This window comes from Leucoraja erinacea, chromosome 20 (genome assembly GCF_028641065.1).
Source record: "Leucoraja erinacea ecotype New England chromosome 20, Leri_hhj_1, whole genome shotgun sequence".
In the NCBI taxonomy this organism is placed as follows: Eukaryota; Metazoa; Chordata; class Chondrichthyes; order Rajiformes; family Rajidae; genus Leucoraja; species Leucoraja erinaceus.
Genome location: NC_073396.1, coordinates 17,550,905 through 17,574,493, shown reverse-complemented (window position 1 = coordinate 17,574,493; position 23,589 = coordinate 17,550,905). Strand labels below are relative to the sequence as shown.

The following is a 23,589-nucleotide window of genomic DNA, read 5'->3' as shown; positions in this document are numbered from 1 at the left end:
AGCGACTACGATAGATCCCATCGACGATGGGGAGGTCAAAGCCGGTGATGGACTGGGCACTGGTCACAACTTTTTGTAGTCTTTTTCGCTCCTGGACGTTCAAGTTGCCGCACCAGGCCACAATGCAACCAGTCAGAATGCTCACTTCCGTGCACCTGTAGGTGTTTAGGAGAATTCTCTTCGAAATTCCGAATATCCGTGATCTCAGGAAGTAGAGTCACTTATGTGCCTTCTTTATAATTGCATCGGTGTGCTGGGTCCAGGAAAGATCTTCGGAGATATGCATGCCCAGGAATTTGAAGTTATTGACTGTCTACACCATCGTCCCATTGATGTGAACAGGATTGTGGGTCCTCATCCTTCCCCTACCAAAGTCCACAATCAGTTCCTTAGTCTTACTGATGTTGAGAGCCAGGTTGGTGTTCTGGCACCATTTGGTCAGTCAGTCGATCTCTCTTCTATACGCTGACTCATCCTCATCTGTAATACGATCAACAACAGTGGTATAATCAGCGAACTTGTTGATGGAGTTTGCACCAAGTCTGGCTACACAGTCATGAGTATAGAGGGAGTGGAGCAGGAGGCTAATCACGCAGCCTTGAGGTGCTTCTGTACTGATAATCACTGAGGATGAAGTGTGTCTGCCATTTCGGACAGACTGTGGTCTGTGGGTGAGGAATTTATAATATTCATAATAAAAAATACTGAATATAGTAAATGAATTGGAAATATTTACTATTTATATTTGATAATTACCTTTTTATAATTTTAGTCAAGGTAGGCACTGCCTACCTTGCCCACCCTGACACAACGTGCCTGGTATGTGTATATATTTATATACTTAAAAGTCTGATCTTGGACGTGTATTTATTTGTGTGTTTGTGTATAATCACATCTACTCGAAAAAACAATGCGCTAACGGTAACATTTTTACATATTCTGGTAGAGATTTTCCCCGTGGAGTCCGAAATCGCAGGCGTGGCCTGCATGGAAAGGTGAAACCAGGTGCGTGGTCTTGTTAGTATCTTTGGTTAGGATGGCGAGGCCAGGGGCGTGGGATGTGCGGGGTAGTGTGAACCACACATCATAGAGCTTTAAGGGCCTGTCCCACTATACGAGTTTACCCAAGAGCACTCCCGAGTTTAAAAAAAAAATCGAACTCGTGGTAAGTGCGTAGAGTATACATAGCAGGTACGTCGGAGCTCGGGATGTCTCTTAACGGCTCGTAACGCTAATGGCAGGTACTCGTGAAACGCGGTAAGATAAAGTTTTTTCAACAGTGGGAGAGTGTCCACGAGAGCCCTCGAGTGCCTACGAATGGCTATGACCTCATTTCTCCGAGTTCGAACCAGGGGAAACTTGAGAGAACTCTTGAATTACCTCGTACAGTGGGACAGGCCCTTAATACTTTGGCGTGAACTGGAGCGTGGTCTCACTGGGAGGTGGGGTCCGTCAGGGGGCGGGGCAATGGGCGTGGTCTCGTGGAGAGGCGGGGTAATGGGCGTGGTCTCGTCGAGAGGCGGGACAATGGGCGTGGTCTCGCGGAAAGGCGGGGCAAAGGACGTAGTCTCGTGGGACCATGGGCGTGGTCTAGCGGAGAGGCGGGACAATGGGCGTGGTCTCGCGGAGAGGCGAGACAATGGGCGTGGTCTAGAGGAGAGGCGGGGAAATGGGCGTGGTCTCACGGAGAGGCGGGGCCATGGGCGTGGTCTCGCGGAGAGGCGAGACAATGGGCGTGGTCTAGCGGAGAGGCGGGGCAATGGGCGTGGTCTCGCGGAGAGGCGGGGCCATGGGCGTGGTCTCGCGGAGAGGCGAGACAATGGGCGTGGTCTAGCGGAGAGGCGAGACAATGGGCGTGGTCTAGATGAGAGGCGGGGCAATGGGCGTGGTCTCGCGGCGAGGCGGGGCCGGTCAGCGAGGTGCCGGTTCCGCGTTGCTCACTCGCCATCATTGCTCGCCATGGCGGCCGCCTGCGCTCCCTTGGCCGGGGATCTGCGCTCACAACTCCTGGCTTCGGTGGACGCGCTGCTGTTCGACTGCGACGGGGTGCTGTGGAGAGGAGAGAGCGCGATCCCCGGCGCGGCACAGCTGGTGAACCGGCTACAGGAATGTGGCAAGCTGGTCTTCTTCCTCACCAACAACAGCACCAAGAGCCGAGAGATGTACGTGGAGAAGCTGCAGCGCTTGGGCTTCCGTGCGCACTGTCAGCAAATCTTCGCCACCGCGCCCTGCGCCGCCCTCTACCTGCGGCGGGAGATCCAGCTCTGCGGCTCCGTCTACGTGATCGGTGGCGCCGCCCTCCGCGGCGAACTGCAGGCCCAGGGTATCGTCTGCTCTGGTCCCGGCCCTGAGGTCACACCCGGGACCTTGCAGGTGTGGGCCACCGAACCCCTCGACCTCACCGTGGCCGCCGTGTTAGTCGGCTTCGACGAGCAATTCACTTATCTGAAACTATGCCGGGCCTTTCGCTACCTGCGGGACCCCGCATGCGTCTTTCTGGCCACCAACACCGACACCCTGCTCCCTCTGGAAGGCGGCGGCATCCCGGGTAAGAAGGCAGCGGGATGGGAGGCAATCACAATTGGAGTGGGAAAGACACTGAAAAAATTAGGAAGCGGCTCCAAGGCAGCGAGAGACTTGGGAACAAAATATAAGCACAACTTATCACCCTACCACCCCTCCCCCCCTTTCCTCCTCCAAACCCTCATTATCCTGTCCACAGTACCTAGTAATGTTACAACATTTTAAGATTTAAAAAATCAAGTCTGCAATTTATCCCATCAGATAAAGCATAAAAAGAAGTTTAATTTGACACCTAATTCACTTTCATATCTTCAGTATTAAAAAAAAGTTATGACAATTTTCATACTCGGAAATTAGCATCTTGTACCCTATTGCTTTTCCATTGACTTAACTCAAAAGCTGTGATCAAGGACAGTCAAGAGTCCTTAACTTTCTTAAAAATTAAGAGAACTGAATGAAATTTCCAGTTATTATAGATTAAAGCATTCTGAAACAAATATGAAACAATCTTACTTGGATGACCTGAAATTAAAGCATATAATTAGTTAGTTACCTAATTACAAAATTCAATTACTAGTTCTAAACATCTATCCATTTCTTAAGAAAAGGTTAACATTTTTAAATATCCTAAGTGTCCAAATAATATTCACACAAGAATTCACAATATAACATGATTTTTAAATCTCAAAAAATTGTCATGAATTTATAGGCCAAATGGAAGGAATTTAGTGTTTAATTCCTGTAAATTAATGGCCATTTAAATCATCTTGCGAGTGGGATTATGTGGAACGCGATCGTTTGGAACGTTGCGGTTTGCGGTGAATTTAAACCCCACATCGGCAGGAAAAACACTGCCGGTTCGTATGGGGCCTAAATCACCTTTTCGCAACGTAAAATTTGGATTAAAGTAATCCTAAAAAGCAAGTTTATATGTAAAATAAACGGCTTACCTTTATTTGTCCCGTACGGGAGATCCGGCCCGTTGACGGCGTTAGAAGTCGATTTTTATTTTACTCCTGCGATTAAATTCTCCAGCGATGTTTTAAAAAAACTTCAGAGGGGGGAGGGTGGCACAATTATTATTTTTTGTTGTTGCTCAACCTCCAAAAACGGGGATAATACAGGCCATCCTCCAACTCAAAGTGGGGGGATATATCCCCCATCCCTCCCTTCTCTCTCTCTCGGGGCCAACTCACTCTCGGGGCCCACCGTCCCTTCCGCTCGGTGGCTAATCACCGGAGGGCGGGTTTTGGGGGGGGAGGGGGCTGTCGGTTTCCACCACGGCTGGTCGTGGTTTTGCCGCGCTCACTGTGCGCTTGTTCTGAGATTCTGGATGTCGGAGGTCCTCAGAAGAAGAGAAAAATACGCCTGCGGGCTGGATAATTTCGGGTTATGAAGCATGTCGCGTCAAAAAGGTGCAGCCCCCCCAGCCCCCGCCCGGTTCTGCGGCCCACGTCCTGTACATCATCAAAACCAATTGTAGATTCAGTGACTGTTTCGCCAAATGCTTACGCCAAGGCCTGCTGGATCTGTTGGTTGTTAACGCCTCTTCCCATTCCCACATTGACCTTTCTATCCGGGACCTCCATTGTCAGAATGGAGCTCCATTGTTAGAATAAGGCCACACGCAAAGTGGAGGAACAACACCTTACATTTTGCTTGGGTACCTTACAACCTGTGGTATGAATGTTGAATTCTCCAAGTCAACATTCATACCAACATGTAGAAAAATGGCCTTTAATAAAATCTGACAATGTGGTTTAACCACGTGATTTTTTCTATTACAAATCTCAAATTGTGGAACACAGAGGCAAAAAAATAAATGATGGGTTGTTGTCCCAAATATTATGGAGGGCACTGTATATTGCTAATCATTTGTCACTGGGTTTAAATCCTGGAACTCTTTCAAAAGGGCTATAGGAGTACATTCAGCAGGACTGCACTGGTTCAAGAAGGTGTTTCACCTTCGCAAGATGTGGCATAAATGCTGTTGTTTCCAAAAAAATATTAAGTAGTAAATTCCAGGACATAATAGTGTCCAAAATCCATAAAACATAGGAGCAGAATTAGGCCATCAAGCCCATCTAATCTGCTTCACTATTTCATCATGGCTTAGCTATTTCTCCCTTTCAATCCTATTATCCTGCCTTCTCTCTGTAACATTCTCCACCTTTACTGATGACCAGCCTATCATTCTCTGCTTTAAAATTGCCCAATGACTTAGCATCCACTGCCATCTGAGAATTCCACAGATTCACCGCCGTCTGCCAATAGAATTTTCTCATCTTCTCCATTGTAAAGGTATGTCCTTTTATTCCACGGCTGTGCCCTCTGGTCCTTGACTCTCCCACTATTGGAAACATCTTCTCCATGTCCACCTCTAGGCCTAAACATTTCTGAACTAAACATGTTTTCCCTCCACCACAATCATACTGTCACTGCAGTATTTATGATCTACAGATTGCATTGTAGCTCATCTAAGTTTCAACAGTACCTCTGAACTCCATTAGCTCTCGCATTAGGAAGGCCAAGGTACACAGAAACATCACCACCTGCATGGTCCTCCACAAATTGCAAACTGTCCTGGCTCTGAAATGCACTGCTGATTTAGTCAAAATCTAGTAACTCCTTCCTCTAAAGCATTGTGAAGGCACTGATACAGCTCACCAAGAGCCCGTCATGGGCATATGAGGTGGGCTTTAAAAAAAGACTGCTCGCAATCCCCATATCCTCAGAATGAATTTGAAAACATTTTGGAAACATGGATCTATTTAACAGTCTGAAGAAGGGCTCTGACCCAAACATCACCTAGCCGTGTTTTTCAGAGCAGCTGTCTAACCTGCTGAGTTACTCCAACACTTTGTGACTTTTTTCACAGAGCTTAATATCTGTAGTTGGAAAGTTACTGGAGAGTATTCTGAGGGATAGGATATACAGCCATTTAGACAGACAAGGGCTGATTAGGAATAGTCAGCATGGTTTTGTACGTGGGAGTTCGTGTCTCACAAATCTGATTGAGTTTTTTTGAAGACGAGGGCGGAGCTGTAGTTGTGGACAACATGCAAAGCATTCAACAAATTCCACATGGTGAGCTGCTCTGAAACATTGGATCGCATGGGATCCAAGGAGAGATAGCTGAATGGATAGAAAATTGGTTTCATGGAAGGAAGCAGCGGGTAATGGTGGAAGGTTGCTTCTCAGAATGGAGACCTGTGACTAGTGGAATGCATTGGGGTTGGGTTCGGTGCTGGGCCCATTACTGTTTGTTATTAATATCAATGATTTGGATGAGAATGTACATGGCAAGATTAGCAAGATTGCAGATTATACAAAAGTGGGTGTTTTTTTCAGATAGTGAAGATAGTTGTGAAAGAGTGCAGCAAGATCTTGGTTGATTGGCCAGGTGGGTTGAGGAATTTAATACAGAGAAACTGAGGTGTTGCATGTTAGGAAGTCTAACATGGGCAGGACCTACACAATAGGGCTCCGGGGAATGTTATAGAGCAGATACACCAAGAGTGCAGGTGCATGGTTCCTTGAATGTGGAGTTGCAGGTAGATGAGGTGGTCAAAAAGGCTTTTGGCATATTGGCTTTCATCAGTCAGAATATAGAGTATAGAAGTTGGGAGATCATGGTGCAGTTGTATAAGATGTTGGTGAGTCCACATTTCGAGTGTCGTGTTCAGTTCTGGCCACCATCTTATAGGAAAGCTGGAAAGGGTACAGAGAAGATTTACGAGGAATGTTGAAGAGTGAGAGGGTCATAGCTATGGGGAGAGGTTGAGTAGGCTGAGACTATTTCTTGGAGTGCAAGAGTCTATTGAGGTGTATAAAATCATGAGAGAAATGGATCGGGTAGATGCACAGAGTCTTGTGCCCAGAGTAGGTGAATCAATGACCAGAGGACATAGGTTTAAGGTGAAGGGGAAAACATGTAATTCAGAATCATAAAGGGTGTTGGGGGTATGGAACAAGCTGGCAGATGAGGTAGTTGAGGCAGGGACTACCCAAACGTTTAAGAAACAGTTAGACGGGTACATGGATAGGACAGATTTGGAGGGATATGGGCCAAACGAGAGCAGGTGGTACTAGTGTAGCTGGGATGTAGGCTGGTTAGGCCAAAAAGCCTGTTTTCCAATACTGTATCACTCTCTGACTATATGTGATGGTCTAATTCACTTTTATAATGCCCAAGAGTTGCAACAAACAGCCGTTTAAGCCATTTAACAATGCCACTTAAAACCTGCCATGAACAGCAACAACAGATAACTCATCCTCTTCTTACCTAAACTAGTTTGATGCACAGTTACGTCCCAGAACCCTAATTTGTTTTTCTTCGTCTACAGGCACAGGCTGCTTGGTGAAGTCTGTCGAAGCAGCATCAAAACGCACTGCTTATGTCATCGGCAAACCCAATGATTTTATGTTCAAGTGCATTGTAAAAGAGCATGGCATTGACCCAAGCAGGACGGTCATGATCGGAGACCGGCTGGATACCGACATTCTCATGGGGTCAAATTGTGGTCTCCGCACCATTCTTACCCTGACAGGGGTTTCCACCCTAGAAGAGGTGAAGGATCATCAGGAAAGTGATTCCCCAGAACGCCACAAGTTGGTCCCAACCTACTATGTGAATAGTGTGGCTGATTTACTCCCAGGACTTGAATGACGGATCAGGACCTATTTATATTTATGTCCTGTACAATCAAGTAATATTCTGAGTACCTCAGTGCAATAATACGTTTTAAATGCTTTGTGCATAATTTAAGTGGTCAGTAATGATTTTGTGCTATTTTTGTTAGGAATTTGACAGTTATAAATGACAAATGACAGTTTATAAATACGTTACTGCCAAACCTGATGCACTTCATAATATTTGACTAGAAAACTGTAAGTTACTATAACAGTAGGCAACATCATATCTGTAAGGGATATATTATGCACTAGGCACAGGTTAATTGGCTTGGTAAATGTAAAAATTGTCCCTAATGGGCGTAGGATAGTGTTAATGTGCAGGGATCGCTGGTCGGCACAGACCCGGTGTGCCGAAGGGCCTGTTTCCGCACTGTATCTCTAAAATTAAAATGCTAGTCTTTCTGTATCATATAAGATGCTTTTCAATGGCATATATTGAAAATAAAATACTATTTCTTTCCCATCAGACTGCTGTACCATCTGTCTGCTACCATGAAGTGCAATGTCCCGGCTTGTAGTGTATATAATGGTAACTAACTTGAACTGAGCAAAATGTTTCATGTGATATGTTCAATATCATATCAGTCTCGTGAATACGTGCAAGTATGCGCAGTGTACTTCTGCAAAATAAAGAAGACCCACACTGGCAACAGCATATACTGAAAACATGTGCTTGTTTCTATCTACATGCTGAAATCGCAATATCTTACAATGGCGACGAAGATCGGATAGAGTTTGTGAACTCCATCTTTAAATGCAGGACTGTTTTGAAATTTGCAGTATTGTTTAACATTTTAAACAGCAAATACGAAGCTGTGTCACAGTTGTTAGCGAACTGGACAAAATAGGCCGCAGATCCTTTATGCATGGGACTGTAGTTTAAAACAGCAGTTGTACAAATCATCTAGAACAGGGGTCGGCAACCTTGTTCGGTATCGAGGCCAGAACCTATGTCTGTGAGCGGATGGCGGGCCACATCTTTCGCCATAGTGCAACACTTGGTGTTGTTTTTCGCACTAGTTTTCAAATATTTTTCAATTAGTTTCCTGCAGTTCCCAGGTCCCTAGCATGCCTTTACCTTTACCTCGTACTGTGAGCAAATTGATTTTTAAAATTTATTGCAAATTACATTATTGAAGCTGAAGAAACAGAGGATGATGATGAACTGCAGGTAAGAGCACAAGACAAGGCCATCCAGGAATGAAATAAATCCATTCTATTAACTGAAATTGGTGCTGAAGTTTATGAAACTCACCAACATTCTAGCCCCAGAGAAAGCAAGGAATGTTTCAATTGAGACTGCTCTTTCAAAACTTGATCCTCACATGAATCCTAAGCAGAAAGTTACAAATTTCACACAAGAAACCAGAAGTCTGGTGAGACAGTGGGCGGGAACATAATTATCTTGTTGAAGAAGTTGTCTTGACACTGCAATTTTGCGACATTCTTGGATCGAGCTTTGTGTGATAGATTTGTGGAATGCTGGATGAGCGAATCCAATCAAAATTACTGAACAAACCAGCCCCTACTTTCAATTTGGCATGCAAAACTGCTTTGGTCATGGAGATGACATGTCAAAGTGCACATGAGTTTCGACAAACCATGCTGGCACAGTCAAAAGGCAGTTCCAAAACACAAGCATAACAAGACAGGGAAAAGGACTTCACGGCAAAGTTATGGGAAAAATGCAGATATGTGCTATCGATGCAATGGTCAACTCAAAGTAAATAAGTGTCAGTTCAAGGACTCTTTGTGCTGCAACTGTCAAAAGAAAGGCCATATTGCATCAGCATGTAGACAACCATCATTACCACGCCATAATCTACCACGGGGTATACGCCAGCTGAACCTCTCATGAAAAGAAGGCTCAGAACTAGACTGAGATTGGTTCTACCTAACCCATCTACTAAGGTTGAATGAAAACAATCTGATCAGAAACGTCATTATGGCGGAAGTCAAAACGAAGGCAAGTTCAATACATATGATCAGGTTCGTGTTCCCAGCCCACCCCCCATTACAAAGCAAACAAGTGGGAGGCGAGAACAGTAGTTGAAGTGTGTGGTATCAGGAGGCACTTGGTAGAAATTGGAGGACATGTTAGAAGTGTGCACATAACCAGCAAGGAATGAATGAACCGGTACAAGAGCAAAGCATAGACGAAGAAGCAGATCTGTCAGATTTTAGTATTATTCCAAGTTCAGATGTAAAATAAGAATCTACAAAGAAAGTAGAGACAAAGGTAAATAATCCTGAACTTGACTCCTTTAGAACCACAACCACTTAGGAGATCAGAAAGAGTGTGTAAACCAATCGTCAGATTAAATTTATAAAATTATTTGTATTTGTCTAATTTACGTTATTTTATTTTCTAAGGGGAGAGCAACGTAGTGTATATGATGGTAACTGTAACTTTAAGAACCTAGTACTTGAATGGTATGATGTGTCATGTGATATATTCAATATCTTATCAGTCTCGTTAATACGTGTGATTATGCGCAGTGTACTTTTGCAATATAAAGAAGACCCACACTGGCAACAGCGTGTACTGAAAACCTGTGCTTGGTTCTATCTACATTCTGAAGCCGTAATATCTTACACGGCTTGTTGCAACATTCAATGTTAATTCCATGAGCCAGCCCTTTGGGGCTGTACCACATTTGTGCATCTACTTTATTACATGTTCAGTGACTGATCTCAATTCTAAATAGAGTCATCCCTAAAATAGCAACAGAAACTTTTGCTCTTCAGGCCTGCCGCTAATGACCTTGGCAGATGTGACAAAAATGGGCTCATGTCCAAGGCTGGATATTAATTCCTCAGGTATTTCTAAGGCAGTTCCTAACCCTCCATAGACCCCAGCCAGAGTGCAGTGAATTGTGTGAATCATACAAATCACTGTGAGGCCAAGACATTAGGTATTTTTAAAGCAAAATTGATAGGTTCTTGATTAGGAAGGGCATCAAATGTTACAGGGAGAAGGCAGAAAAATGGGATTGAGAGAGAAAAATAGTTCAGCATGATTGAATGGCAGTATAGACTCACTGGGCTGAATGGCTTCATTATATTCCTTTCATCTTATGGTCAGTCAGGATGTTCCTGATTAATAATTTGACAAGAGCCTATACTCACAACAGTGCGAACAAATGGCCAGGGGTACTTCAAATCCCATCATAGGTTTTGTATGATACCAGATTGTGGAACATTACAACACATGAAGAGCACATTTCCTCTTCTTTTGTCAAATCATCTTATATCTATGTCACTGATAAGATTTGACTAGAAACTATTTCTCCTTTTACTGAAAGGCAACAATTGTAACTTATAACTCCCTTATTGCTGTCAACAAACATTCTAGGGCCTCTACAGCACAGGTTAGATATGGAATAACGCATTGGATGCTTCCTGTGATTGTACTGAACCGGTTAGTAATTCAATAAAACGTGCTTCATATTGTTTTGTAAAACAGTTCAAGATCAAGTACAGCATCACTGGATAAAGGGGGAATACATTATGTACAAACTATGTCTCAGTTAATTCAGTAAATCATTCAGTTTTTATCTTTGTACAGTTTCATAAATGGATATTTTTCTCCTGTGAAACTCATTCCTCCAACAGCAATGCCAAATCGTCTTGTCTCGTATGTCTTGTCTTCTACTAGTGCCTTGTATAATAATCAAGATAAAACTATCATCACTACCTAACTTAGTACATTCCACTTCTCATTACCTTCTTGTATACTTTTTATTCCATTTATAAGGAAATGAGAAAGACAATTGTGTGTAAAAGTCACAAAGAATTAAAAGAACAATGACAACTTCAAAAGGATATTGGGGCAGATATGTCTAAGAAGGGTATCCAGGGCTACAGTCCAAATTAAGGCAAATGGGACCAGCCCTGTATGAGAAGGTGGGACGAAGTGCTTGTTTCGTGTAAAGATGGCATAGTTTTTCCCCAGAAGGATATTAGTGAATAATTGTCAACAATTATGAGATATTTCTTTAAATATCTTCCTGCAACCACAGTTCTGGGGCATTGATCCAGAAACAAGCTTGAACCATGGAGGATATTCATATTCTGCTTGGTTAGCTTACGGCATAACAGTATGAACATTGAATTCTGCAATTTTAGGTAACTTACGCACAAAACCTTCCCCTGTGCCCCACCTAGATGCGCACCCATTTCTCCCCACCACATACATATCCTTCCTATGGCTTCACAATTCACACTTCTATCCTTATCTCACACCTTTTGTCTTTTCATCTCTGGCCTTTATCTATCTGCCTTCTCATCCATCACTTGCTAGGCTTTGCCCAGCTCCTCATCTTTGCCAGATTTCTCCCCCACCCCCCCCACACACACAATCAGTCTGAAGGGTCCTGACCCGAAACATCACATATCCATGTTCTCCAGAGATGCTGCCTGACCCACTGAGTTACTCCAGCACTTTGTGTCTTTTCTTTGTAATCCAGCATCCGCAGTTCCTTGTGTACCTCTTCTCTCTCTCTCTCTCTCTCTCTTGAATCCCACCATTACAATAATAATGATTAAGATTGGTTGTTTTTTTTTTCTTTTAAACCTAGCCTTCACATAATTAATTATGAAAATATTAGATTGTCATAAAATATATCTGATCCCTCAACATTCTTCAGGCGAAGGAAATCTGCATTCTCCCACCCAGTCACCCAAGTTATACTGGACTCAGCAAGGTACCGACTCTCAACTGCCTCTGCACAGAAGCAATAGAGGATAAACAATAACTATGGGAATTCCACATTATTTTTTTGTAAATCCCTTCTTTAATCGGTGTCTCACATCCTAAAATGGCATGTTACCTGGCAGAGTTCACAATATATTGTTCAAGAGAATTCAGTGGAGTACATTCAATGAATTTGTCCTCGGGACTACCTTATTTACCCAGTCCATATTCAATTTATTGATGATAGCATTACTGGCATTTGTCACCGGCCATCATTATATTTGATTGAAAGTCCCAGAGAATAATTACTGCTGGAGCACACGTAGGCAACCTGTATTTTAAAATATTTACATATGATATGGAAGGCCAATTGGCCCATATAGTCAATACTGATTCTCAGATCAATCCCAGTTCCCCATTTCTTTCTGCATCTGGTTCTGCCCCCTCGTATGCATCAACTGGGTTCTTGATTCTCCTACCTCCAGCTTAAACTGAAGGAAATCTGCAGTAACCAACTAACCTAACAAGCAACAAGTCTTCAGGTTGAGGGAGTGAGCTCCCGAGCGAGTCCATGTGGTTACAGGATGAATATGTAAACTCCATGCAGATAGCACCAGGGGGCAAGGATTGAACCCGGATCATTGTAGCTGTGAGCCACCAGCACTATTTCTACCCCACTGTGTGGTACTTGCCACCCACGTGTGGTACTTGCCACCCACTGTGACACTCAACAGTATTGTCTGCTCCTTGTTATTCCACATCAGCAGACAGATTCTACTTCCTAACCTCCTCTGCCCAGAGCCTAATGCTGTGCCTTCCTAACAGCGCTATTCATGAACTATCCTGCCTCTGCCTACCACCCCTTCCCACACATCCTTTCCATCTCTTCTATTCATCCTATTTTTCAGAAACATCAAGGACTGAGATATGTTGTTCTAGAAGCCTGGGGAGTGTAAAGTATATTGAAGACCAAGATTTTTGGGTGTGAAGCGAATCACAGGACATGGAGAAAATGTGGAGAAGCTCAGCTGTGATTACTGAATAATGCTGCAGATCAAGGGATTATTTAGCCTCTTCCCAGCCCCCTTCCCCTGCCTAGTTTTAATTTATTGAAGCTTCTTTTGGATATCCCTGAATGTATTGCGACCTTCACCCATGTCCCTTAGACACAGAATACATTTTCTTTCACCTTAAATACACCTTGAGATTCTACGCTTTCTAATCTTCCAAACTCTCCCTAAACTTTAACCTTACTGAATGTTTTCTGCTTTCAATGACTCTTATTGTCCACCTTAACATCCATCACTAAAACATTCCTGAACTTGCTTTAGCTACTCTTGGAGACTGTCTGGCACCTGTTGCTCTCTGGCTCCTATCCTGAGATACTGGCACTCTTAGGTCCATTTCTTATTGTTCTTCACCCTGGCATCAGGTTGCAGCCCTTGGCTCAAACAAGCTGAGGCTCACTACAGGGAAGCGGGTTTGGGCACACAGGTTTCAGCTCCATCACTGAACAGTGTCGAGATATCCACAGCTACAACGGAAGCCAGAGAAGAGAGGAGGGATTGCTGCCACTATACTAAGAGAATGGAGGGAAGCAGGAGGATTGCAATTACCCTGAAGGGTGTTTGCCCATTTGTAAGTATTAAATGTCAGTGATATTCTAGGTTCTGCACTTAGCCTTAATTGAGGGCAGGGAAGGGAGGTTTATATAAGCGTCGCTATGTATTATACGATGTATGAGCTAAGGGAAAGACACGGTGTAAGTGACTGGTCTCCGAATGCTGCCAGTTTTAATATTTAAGAAACCCTGACTTTGCTCTCAAAGCATAATCGAGCAGCGTACACAGTCACAGTGGACAACAGCCATCGATATTCGACCGTGCTTACAATCAAGGATGACATACTTCCACTCCAGTTCCATGGTTCCCAGTTAAATGAAAAGACTAACGTGAGCAGACACAGATATTCCACAGTATTCTGGGTTTCCACTCACTCCCAGAGTTTGATTTTGATGGTAATCACTACTTGGGTTTACGGTGCACAAATGTAAGACTGTTCATTTTGTAACTCTTTCCAGATAAACCCCCAATTCCTCACTCAGATTTTCAGTGAACTGAACCCGAGAAAGCGTTGACTTTCTGTAGACTAACCCTTTGAACTCTTCACCTTACATCTTCCATGTTACAGGAACAGAGTGATCGTTTGGGAGCTGAAACCAGGTCTGCAATGCATATTTTGTGGGGAGCTTTGGTTTTGCTGGCTGCAGCTGTGGTTGTTGGGGGCTCAATCACTGGCATATTGAGTCTGAATGGAAGTAGCCAGCAGGTAAGTTTAAATCCTCTGCAATGCGTGTGTCTGGGGTTAAAAAGTAGATTGGTGGAAGGTTAGAAAATGTAGAGTATCCAGAGTAGCAGGTGAAGTTGACAAACAGGCTACAGTATCTAATCCCTTGCTTCAGAAAACTTATTAACAATTTTAAACAATTAGCAATGTTAGATTATTGACAGGATCAGTGCAAAACAGATTGTCAATACAGATTCTGAAACAAATGCTGTATTTTTTGTTACATTTTTTGTTGCAGAATTTTCGAGAATCAGGGGTGTTTGCTTGTATTATGTACCAGGACTGGAACAATGCCATTCTTACTTCCTGCAGCTTAACAGGCACAATAAAACAAATAAATATACAATAAACTTTCAGTTATTCTTTGAAAATCAGGCTAGATTGGTACAAGCCAAAGTACGCAGTGCAACTTATCACAACAATCCTCCGTTAATCCACTGGCATCGGCTTCTTACTTCCAGATTTTTAAAACTAAATTTAAAATCTCAAACTGTCAGTGGAACCAGTTAGATTCACAAGACCTTGCATTTATGTGGCATTATAATATTTGTTGCACTCTCACAAATAAAATATTTAAAAAAGTACTGGAGTAACTCAGCGGGTCAGACAGCAGGTCAGGAGAACATAAATACGTGACGTGGGAATCTTTTTTCAATTTTTATCTGATGTTGCAGCAAATAAAGTATATTTGAAATGAAGTTATTGTTGCAATCTAGAAATAAAAGCTGATTTTCACACAATTACTGCTCAAAAGCCATTCAATAAATAACTGGGCTGTTGCCGAGATCTTAACGGTGCATGGTTTGCTTGTGCCATCTCACAGCTACAGGGCATCAGTTGAAAAAAAAATCTTCCACTTTTGTATATTATATTGCTCTAATCAGGTGTCTGAGCTCAGACTTGAATCTGAGAGCAAGTGATGAAGGCTCAATAATTACAGCTGATCTGTACCTTGATCAACCCAGAACACTAACTCCATTTTGTTCTCACAACAGATACTGCCTGGTCTTCTGGGTAATTCCAGAATTCTCCCATATTTGGATTTCCAATAACTGTTGTGCTTTGTATCTCAGTTCTTTTTTCTCCCTTCTCTGTTCTCACTCATTTATTTCCAGTTCCTCCTCCTCCTCCTCCATTCAGAACAGATACCGATAACAAACCTTCACCATCCTCTCTGTTAGCACCATCACCACTTGCTTCATTCACTCTTGGTCTTGGACCAATCAAAGATATTACTTTTTGTGTCCTCCACCCCTTCCCAGCCGTAATAATTTGAAATACATTTATTTACATTGACGAAACAATAACTTTGATTATACCTCCATGGATGCTGTCTTAGTGGCTAAATAGTTCCTATATTATGTGTTTTTAATACCGCTTGGTCCATCTCATGCTGGGGCATTTTCCCTCCGTAACTCCCTGGTCAATTCGTCCCTTCCCACCCAAACCACCCTCTCCCCGGTACTTTCCCTTGCAACTGCAGGAAATGCTACACTTGTCATTTTACCTCCCCCCTTGACTCCATCCAAGGACCCAAGCAGTCTTTCCAGGTGTGGCAGAACGTTCACCTGCACCTCCTCCAACCTCCTCTATTGCATCCACTGCTCTAGGTGTCAGCTGCTCTACATCGGTGAGACCAAGCATAGGCTTGGCGATTGCTTCGCCCAACACCTCCGCTCAGTTCTCAATAACCAACCTGATCTCCCGGTGGCTCAGCACTTTAACTTCCCCTCCCATTCCGAATCTGACCTTTCTGTCCTGGGCCTCCATGGCCAGAGTGAGTCCCACCGTAAATTGGAGGAGCAGCACCTCATATTCCGCTTGGGTAGTTTACACCCCAGCGGTATGAACATTGACTTCTACAATTTCAGATAGTCTTTGCTTTCTCCCTCTTTCCCCCTCCCCAGCTCCCCCACCGCCCCCTCTCTCCGCATCTTCTTTTTTCTTCCCCCCCCCCCCCCCCCCACATCAGTCTGAAGAAGGGTCTCGACCCGAAATGCCACCTAGTCCTTCGCTCCAGAGACACTGCCTCACCCGCTGAGTTTCTCCAGTATTTTCATCAAGTTAGATGTTTGTTTCTTTATGAACAATGCATATATAGGTCCACCACCAATTTTCCGACAACTGGTGGCCCAGCACCTCATTTAATCCAGACAAAATTATGAAAGCGGAAATCCCCACCGGAGGGCCTGTGCTGGGTGAGATGGCTGATGTCGTCCTTATCAGGACTTCCATGGCCAATCGGCAGGTCAAATTTGCTCCCTGCAGCCAGTGCTCTGAATCCGTTCCCATAGCCAACTTCTGAAGCCGACTTTGCTGGCCCACACCTTTCGGACGTGGGAGAAAACCTGGAAGAAACCCACGTAGTCACTGGCAGAATATCCAAGCTGCACAATGACAACATCCAAGATGCAGCAGCACCACTGTGCTGCTGTGAGTTGCTTTGCTGTTGTGTCAAAATCTGTCTGAGCATCTGTGTCTCTTACATCTATGTCTGTTGCTATGAAATGCAGGTAAAGAGGTGACAGCAACTGCCTTGTTGTTTTCTCTGATTTTAACATCCAAGTTTTTTTGCCTATCCACAGGTTGTTCAGATAACACTGCACGATGTGCAGGATGCCACTGCCAATCAGTCAGTGGTTGTGAACCAAGATGAGGACCTGGTAACTTATTACATAGTGAACAGGAACCACACAGCGGTGGTGCTGCTTGACAGCAAGAACGTGAGTGGGGATATGGGTGGCCTAACTGGTAACGTTAACAGTTACTGCTCTGATCTCTGCCAGATAAATCATCAGACAAAAGCTGATTGGTGTTCAATTGGAAGTTACAATGCCAGTTGCCAAGCATTCGTCCAGTTCACTCCATCTTGCATTTATTTAACCGCTCCTTGAATGTTTTAACCATTCTCTATATTCGGAATTTCCTCCTGAATTCCTTACTGCGTGCATCAGTGCTATATATTGTTCTATTTTGAATTCCTCTATTAGAGGAAACATCTTCATGCTCACGGCCAAGGTATGGGCACACTCACCTGTGAAATTAAGTTATCATAACCATAGCTTCTGGATTTCCAATGCGTTTTTGCCATAGTTCAGTTACATTTTCCAAGAGGCTCACCAGAAACTCCATTACTTATGAAGATCAAACTTAAAGTACAAGTACCTCATCTGGCTACAAAGCATCCAAGTGCAGTACAATGAGAATGACTCTTCTCCAGTTCTATAACAATCCTCGTGCTCTCCAGCTCTACGACCACGTTTTAAGCCCAGACTCGCTACCACAGCCACATGTGTGTTCCCTGTGCTTGCCTGCGTCTCCATCTTACTGATTGTATGCTTCATTGTCACCTTCCCCATAGCTAACAATGATCCATTCTTCATTTTCTTCGTCCCCTTTTATCTCTTGTTCCTCTTGTTTTCACACTTTACCCTTTCATATCTCCATGTCTCCCTCTCCCCTGACTCTCAGTCTGAAGAAGGGTCTTGACCTGAAACATCATCCATTCTATCTCTCCAGAGATGCTACCTGTCCCAGCATTTGGTGTCTATCTTCGGGAGAATGATTTGATTTTCTGAATGGAGGTATGCTGCAGAAATCGTCAGCGTGATACATCCACATGCTCACAAATTGATTTTTCTCTCCTTTGGCAGGGTTTAGTTTGTTACCAGCCAGGTGGGAAGAACATCTGTCTTGTTCGAAATATGACAGCTGCTGACCTAGAGAATATGCAAACAGTCATTACTGCTCAACATGAGAAGGTAAGACAATGGTATGATTTATCTGAGGCAGACTTTCAATCAGAATATGGCTTCCAAGAGCTAGATAATCCCCATGACTCAGCTACCAGCACACAAGTGCACGCGTAATACCAGTGTCCACAGGCAGACAGTGAATTCAGTTGCCAAGATTTGATCAGGTGATGATATGTTCCCTCACGTTTAGTGAATATTAGTGGAGAGACGGATCAGGCAAGGGAAATTCATGTAATATCTAGATGCAAAAGTGAAATAATTTACTTAAATCCCTTCACTTCTTTCTCAATATTAAAATATGTTATTCAGGCTCCCAAAGTGACTAATATTTGGTTAGAGAAAACTCACGCGGTCACAGGGAGAACATATAAACTCCCTACATTTAGCACCTGTAGTCGGGATCAAACCCAGGCCACTGGCGTTGTAAGGCAGCAGCTCTACCGCTGCGTCACTGTGCCGCAATTTGACATTTCTATACTGGGAACAAGGTTTTGACTGTCTACCCTATCTATGCCTCTCGCACTTATATACTTCTAGCATGTCACCCCTCAGCCTCCAACACTCCAGAGAAAACTATCCATGTTTATCCAACCTTTCCTTACAACTAATACCGTCTAATCCAGGCAGCAATCTGGTAAACCCCTTGTTCACCCTCTATAAAGCGTCCACATCCTTCATGAGCTAACCAGACAATTGTTGGTGCTGTCTAAGTGTGGGTAATGAATACTTGTTAATCACAACCGATTTGTCTGGAGGAGGTGTAAAGATGGAGAAATGAATGAGGGTGGAGAGCAGAAAGAAAAATACCCAAATACAACAGTTGCTGATATTCTGAAATGACATCGACCATGCATCATCAATAGAAAGAGAGAAACTAAGTTAATTGTCTGATGAAGGGTCTTGACCCGAAACGTCACCTATTCCTTTTCTCCAGAGATACTGCCTGATTCCAACATTTTGTGTCTTTCTTCGGTGTAAACCAGCATCTGCAGTTCCTTCTTACACAAACTAAGTTAATGATGCCACCTTGCATCATTCTGCGCTGTGAAAGTGGGAAGATAACTGTGGGAGTCTGTGGATTTGTAATGGTATTTGTTACAAACCTAAACCCTCAGAAAGACACAGAGAAATTGAGAAAAATCAAGAGAAAGTGACTGAAGTTAAAGAAGTTGTTCATGAGAAAGTTCTGTCGGGTAAAGGAGGGTAGTGGTGGCGGAAGAATGGTTGGGCCCCTCCCTGTTCAAAGAAGAAGCAAATGGCACTGAGGTGTGAAGAGACTGGAAGTTAGTCAAAGTGGTAGAGGACATCAGAGGCGTCACAAATGTAAGTGGGAAGGAACTAGACAAGAGGAAAAGAATAGTCAAGATGGAAATAAATAAATTCTGTGGCACAAGAACCTGACGCAATCGGTCGTTTAGGGCAGCTCTACTTGCAGATCTTTGTAGCAGCAGGATATGTGGGGTTGGGTGTAATGAGGCCCGAGCTTATGGAAAACAAACCTCCCGGGGAAATCTGGTCAGTGACTTACTGGATCTTTCATCCACAAGAAAGTCAAGGGTTCTGTGCGATAGACAGGGAAGTAAAAGTAAGGCATCAGCCATGATCTAGTGTAATGGCAGAACATGCTCACAGAATCATGTAGCCTTTTCCTTACAACTCCAGCCACCTGAAATAATTCCCTCCCCATTTACTTAGTTAATGTATTTCTCCCTTGTAGTTCAACCCATGAAGCGCAGGTAAAATTTAAATCAATGCTGCATTTGTCCAAAAATCAATATTCTCCTAGGACATGGTGCCTCGATCTGCTCATACAACCATGGGTGTGGTCTAATCAAGCCTTATTTTCAGTTTAGTTTAGAGATGCAATGTGGAAACAGGCCCTTCAGTCCACCGAGTCTGCGCTGGCCAATGATCACGCTTACACGTAGTTCTATCCCACACACGGAAATTTACGAAAGCCCATTAACCTATAAGCCTGCACATCTTTGGAATGTGGGAGGAAACTGGAGCACCCAGAGAAAACCTATGATGTCACAAGGAAAAGGTACAAACTCTGGGCAGGCATCACCGGTAGTCAGGATCGAACCCGGGTCTCTGGCGCTGTAAGGCAGCTGCTGTGCCATTGTGCTGCCCCGTTGAGTAACTTCCACTTCCTCTCATGACAATCTTCTAGAACAATACCATAAATTTTTGTTCCATTCGCAAACTTGTTAATTATACCCACTACATTCATTTCTAAATTATGAACATATATGACAAACAGTAAGCATCCAAGCACCAATCCCTTTGGTACAACATTGATCACAGGCTTCCAAACACTATTACTCAAACACTTTTGCCAGTGTACCGTGGATCCATGGGCTCCAATCTTTTCGACCAATCTCCCATGTGAAACTTTGTCAAAGCCTTCATAAAATCTACGTAAAATGCATCAACTGCCCTCATCAATACAATTTGTTACTTTGTGAAAAAATTCAAAGAAAACGGACAGAAAGGATCTCCCCTAGATAAAGAGGTGCCTTCTTTGAATAATCTTTACCTTTCTAGTGTGGTGTAAGCCAGTTCAGACAGCATCCCAGGAAAACCTGCTGTCTAAAATCAGCAACCTGTACCCAGAATGTACAACAAACACTGGCCTCCTTCCAACAATGAGCAAAACCTGCCCAGGTATGTCTTCTGCACAAATAGCAGTACAAACCCAATCTGGGGGCTAATTGCTGCTCAATCAGCACACATGGCAGCAATGGAAGTTGTCATCAACAGTGCTATTGAATGGATTTTACTTGGCAATAATCTACTCACTGGTGCTAAACTTGAGTTGTCATTTCCTCCACATATCTGCCAAACAACATCCTCCACCCTTCTACTCACCTGTCAGTTGCCAGGTTTTGTCACGCCCCAGCTCTTTTCCCCTACTATTACAACCAGCCCGACGGGTCCCAATCCAAAATGTCAATAACAACTTCCATTGCTTTGCCAGATACATCGATTAGGCAGTAATGAGCCAGATTACATTTTGTCTTTTGATTTTTTGTGAACATACCTGGGCAGTTTTGCAGATTGGTGGATGGAGGTCAGTCCTGGAACAGTTTGTTGGTTTTAACGAGCAAGTTTTCTGTTCATAGCTGGGATGTTGTCTGGTCCTATACTGCTTTTACTGTTTAGCATTACATGTAGTCCTGGTCCCTGTGCTCTCACTTGCTATGGATATCACATGAGAACATAACCGGCTGAAAAGTAGCTTTGGCAATGAGGGGGATCTTGGGAGAAGCTAAGAAGGAACACCTATTCATCACTACTGGCTAAACATGGTTGTGAACATTTCAGCCTTGTCGTTAACACTTACATGCTAGGACCTGCCACTGTTGTGGACGGAGATAGTCCTTAAGTCTCTTTTTCCATTAACTGTTTAATTGCCCACCCTCCTTTACGGCTAGATGTGATGAGAATGCTAAGGTTTAGCCTGATCCAGTGTTTGTGAGCAAAAAAAACCCACACAAACTGCTGGAGTACATTTGCAGGTCAGGCAGCATCTCTGGGGAGCATTAACAGGTGATGCTTTGGGTCGGGACACTTTTTCAGACTGATTGTAGAGTGTGAGTTGAAACTGAGACGTGGGGATGAGTCAAAGTCTAGCAAGTGATTAGTGGATACAGGTAAGGGGGGGGGGGGGGGGGGGGGGGGGGGGGGTATGATTGGTAGATGGTTGGACAAAGACCAGAGTTGAAAAAACAAAAAGAGTGAGATATGGAAAGAAGAGGGTACACATTTTAAAGCCAGAGGAAGGAACATAGGTGGAATGGGACAGGTGGAAGAGGAAAGGAACAAATGGATGTGCATCCGGGTGGGACACAGGGAAGATAGGGAGAGAAAGAAAAGTGTGAATAATACAGCATGTGCAACTCCTTGTGTCTACATTGCTTGTGAGACTACCCAGCTCTGTCAATTGCATGCTGCTTTTCCTATTCAGTGGACAGTATCCTTTTTTGCAGTTTCACTAGGCTGGCATCTCCTCATTTTTAAATATGCCTGGCGCTCTCAGTTTATACAGTATTGGTTTTAAACCTGTAAAGTTAATCAGTGGTGAAATAGTTCATATAATTGCGAGATGAATTAGAGTATGAAGGGTGTGCTGCATGGATGAATGAGAAGTTTGATGAACAGTGGGTTTTCCTTCAATTAGAAAGCTGGCATGCTAGAAAGATGAATCTCAATGAGAGACTCAATGCACCAGAGATTTAAGCTTCAGTGGCAGCGATGAGCTGTTATTAGAAGATTGTAGAGCTGAAAGAAAAGGCCAATGAATTGAACTGTTGTTCTTTTCTTGCCTTTGATCCAACTTTACCTGCGTTCCCAGAAGCAGAAACAAATTGCTCTTGTATAGCCTCAAAATACTAAATCTTACCAAGATTTCTTGCAAGGAATAGAAAAGCCACATTGTGCAAAAGAGCTAAGCAAGAAGATTAAAGGCATGGTGGAATATTTAAGTGGAGAACTAGAGTGTATATATCAGAAACAACAGGCAAGATTAGGAAGATTCTGAAATCACTATGTCGAGGCAGGAAGCCAGTGGAGAAGCAGTACTTATGTGGGACAAGAGTTCAGGATGTACACACCACATATAGCAAATAAAATGAATTAATAACAGGGAAGTTCAACAGAGAAAACATTTCTTATTTTAGTTCAACCAGGTGCAGAGAAATGAAACACAGTTCTCCAGACTGTACCTTGGGATACTGACTAAAAACAATGTGGACCTGTTAGCTCTGGGAGAGCACATTGACAGCCTCTGTGATCACATGCCTATTTACTGGCTCCAGAAAAGTAACAGTGAGTACTACATTTTCTTCTGCATTTCAATGATTACACAATGCTATTTTCTAAAATGCCAGGTTTCAGGTTAGGAATGACATCCTTTCATTGAGTTCATTTATACATGACAATGCAGAAGGTCAGAAGTATAGTTTTCTTTCTGGCTGCACTACAATAAACTCCACTTAATTGCAGCCAGGCAAGAATAAAATCCGGATTCCTTATCAACAGACAGTATCTCAACGAGTGTCACACAGTAACATGCAAGTCATAGTGATAGAAGCAGGTTACACCCAATCTTCGATATCTACACAATAATTGTTTTACCCTGATCATGAATCGGCTCCCAAAGGGTAGAGCTAATATGTGCGCTCCATTAAATGCAGGTTATGCAGGCTGAAGGAATGCATTCCACCACAGCTGCTGGTTTATTTTCTCATGGTGCTACCTTTCTGCTTCCGCAGGGCCTTCAAGGCAACGGCTGATCTACTTCTGCATCGATATCTGCTTTCCAAATAATGTCTGTGTCTCAGTGTGTTTTTACTATCTGCCAGATTAAATAATGGAACTTTTTCCTCATGTCACTCCTAATGATAATATAAAGTCTGTTTAAAAAAAGTTTGATGTATGCTTCATCGTGCCACTTTCTTTAGTTCCGCAGTATGGATTCCTTTCTTTCCTTGTACTTAGTCAGTGTTCTGACCCCCCCCCCCCCCCCCCACACCCATTGTTTTTCCCTTTACATTCCCTTTACTTTTGCTT

At 43.4% G+C, this 23,589-nt stretch overlaps 2 protein-coding genes across 2 annotated transcripts; both read left to right on the top strand.

Annotated features, from left to right (window-relative positions):
• Window positions 1-1,881: 1,881 nt before the first annotated feature.
• On the top strand, window positions 1,882-7,873 carry pgp (phosphoglycolate phosphatase). The gene is made up of 2 exons (XM_055651424.1): window positions 1,882-2,548; window positions 6,870-7,873. The coding sequence occupies exons 1-2, from the start codon at window positions 1,960-1,962 to the stop codon at window positions 7,190-7,192; spliced, it is 912 nt and encodes a 303-aa protein (XP_055507399.1). The 5' UTR covers window positions 1,882-1,959; the 3' UTR covers window positions 7,193-7,873.
• Window positions 7,874-11,792: 3,919 nt separating this feature from the next.
• On the top strand, window positions 11,793-23,422 carry bricd5 (BRICHOS domain containing 5). The gene is made up of 6 exons (XM_055651425.1): window positions 11,793-13,552; window positions 14,105-14,242; window positions 16,846-16,983; window positions 17,914-18,021; window positions 22,698-22,845; window positions 23,292-23,422. Exons 1-6 carry the CDS (start codon window positions 13,502-13,504, stop codon window positions 23,384-23,386), a joined length of 678 nt encoding a protein of 225 aa, XP_055507400.1. The 5' UTR covers window positions 11,793-13,501; the 3' UTR covers window positions 23,387-23,422.
• Window positions 23,423-23,589: the final 167 nt, after the last annotated feature.

Bases quoted from the DNA above. Each gene is read 5' to 3' on its own strand.
- pgp (XM_055651424.1), top strand. From the start codon at position 1,960: ATGGCGGCCGCCTGCGCTCCCTTGGCCGGGGATCTGCGCTCACAACTC. The intron at 2,549-6,869 runs GTAAGAAGGCAG...CTTCGTCTACAG, and splicing joins GGAAGGCGGCGGCATCCCGG to GCACAGGCTGCTTGGTGAAG.
- bricd5 (XM_055651425.1), top strand. From the start codon at position 13,502: ATGGAGGGAAGCAGGAGGATTGCAATTACCCTGAAGGGTGTTTGCCCA. The intron at 13,553-14,104 runs GTAAGTATTAAA...TCCATGTTACAG, and splicing joins TGAAGGGTGTTTGCCCATTT to GAACAGAGTGATCGTTTGGG. The intron at 16,984-17,913 runs GTGAGTGGGGAT...CTCCTTTGGCAG, and splicing joins TGCTGCTTGACAGCAAGAAC to GGTTTAGTTTGTTACCAGCC.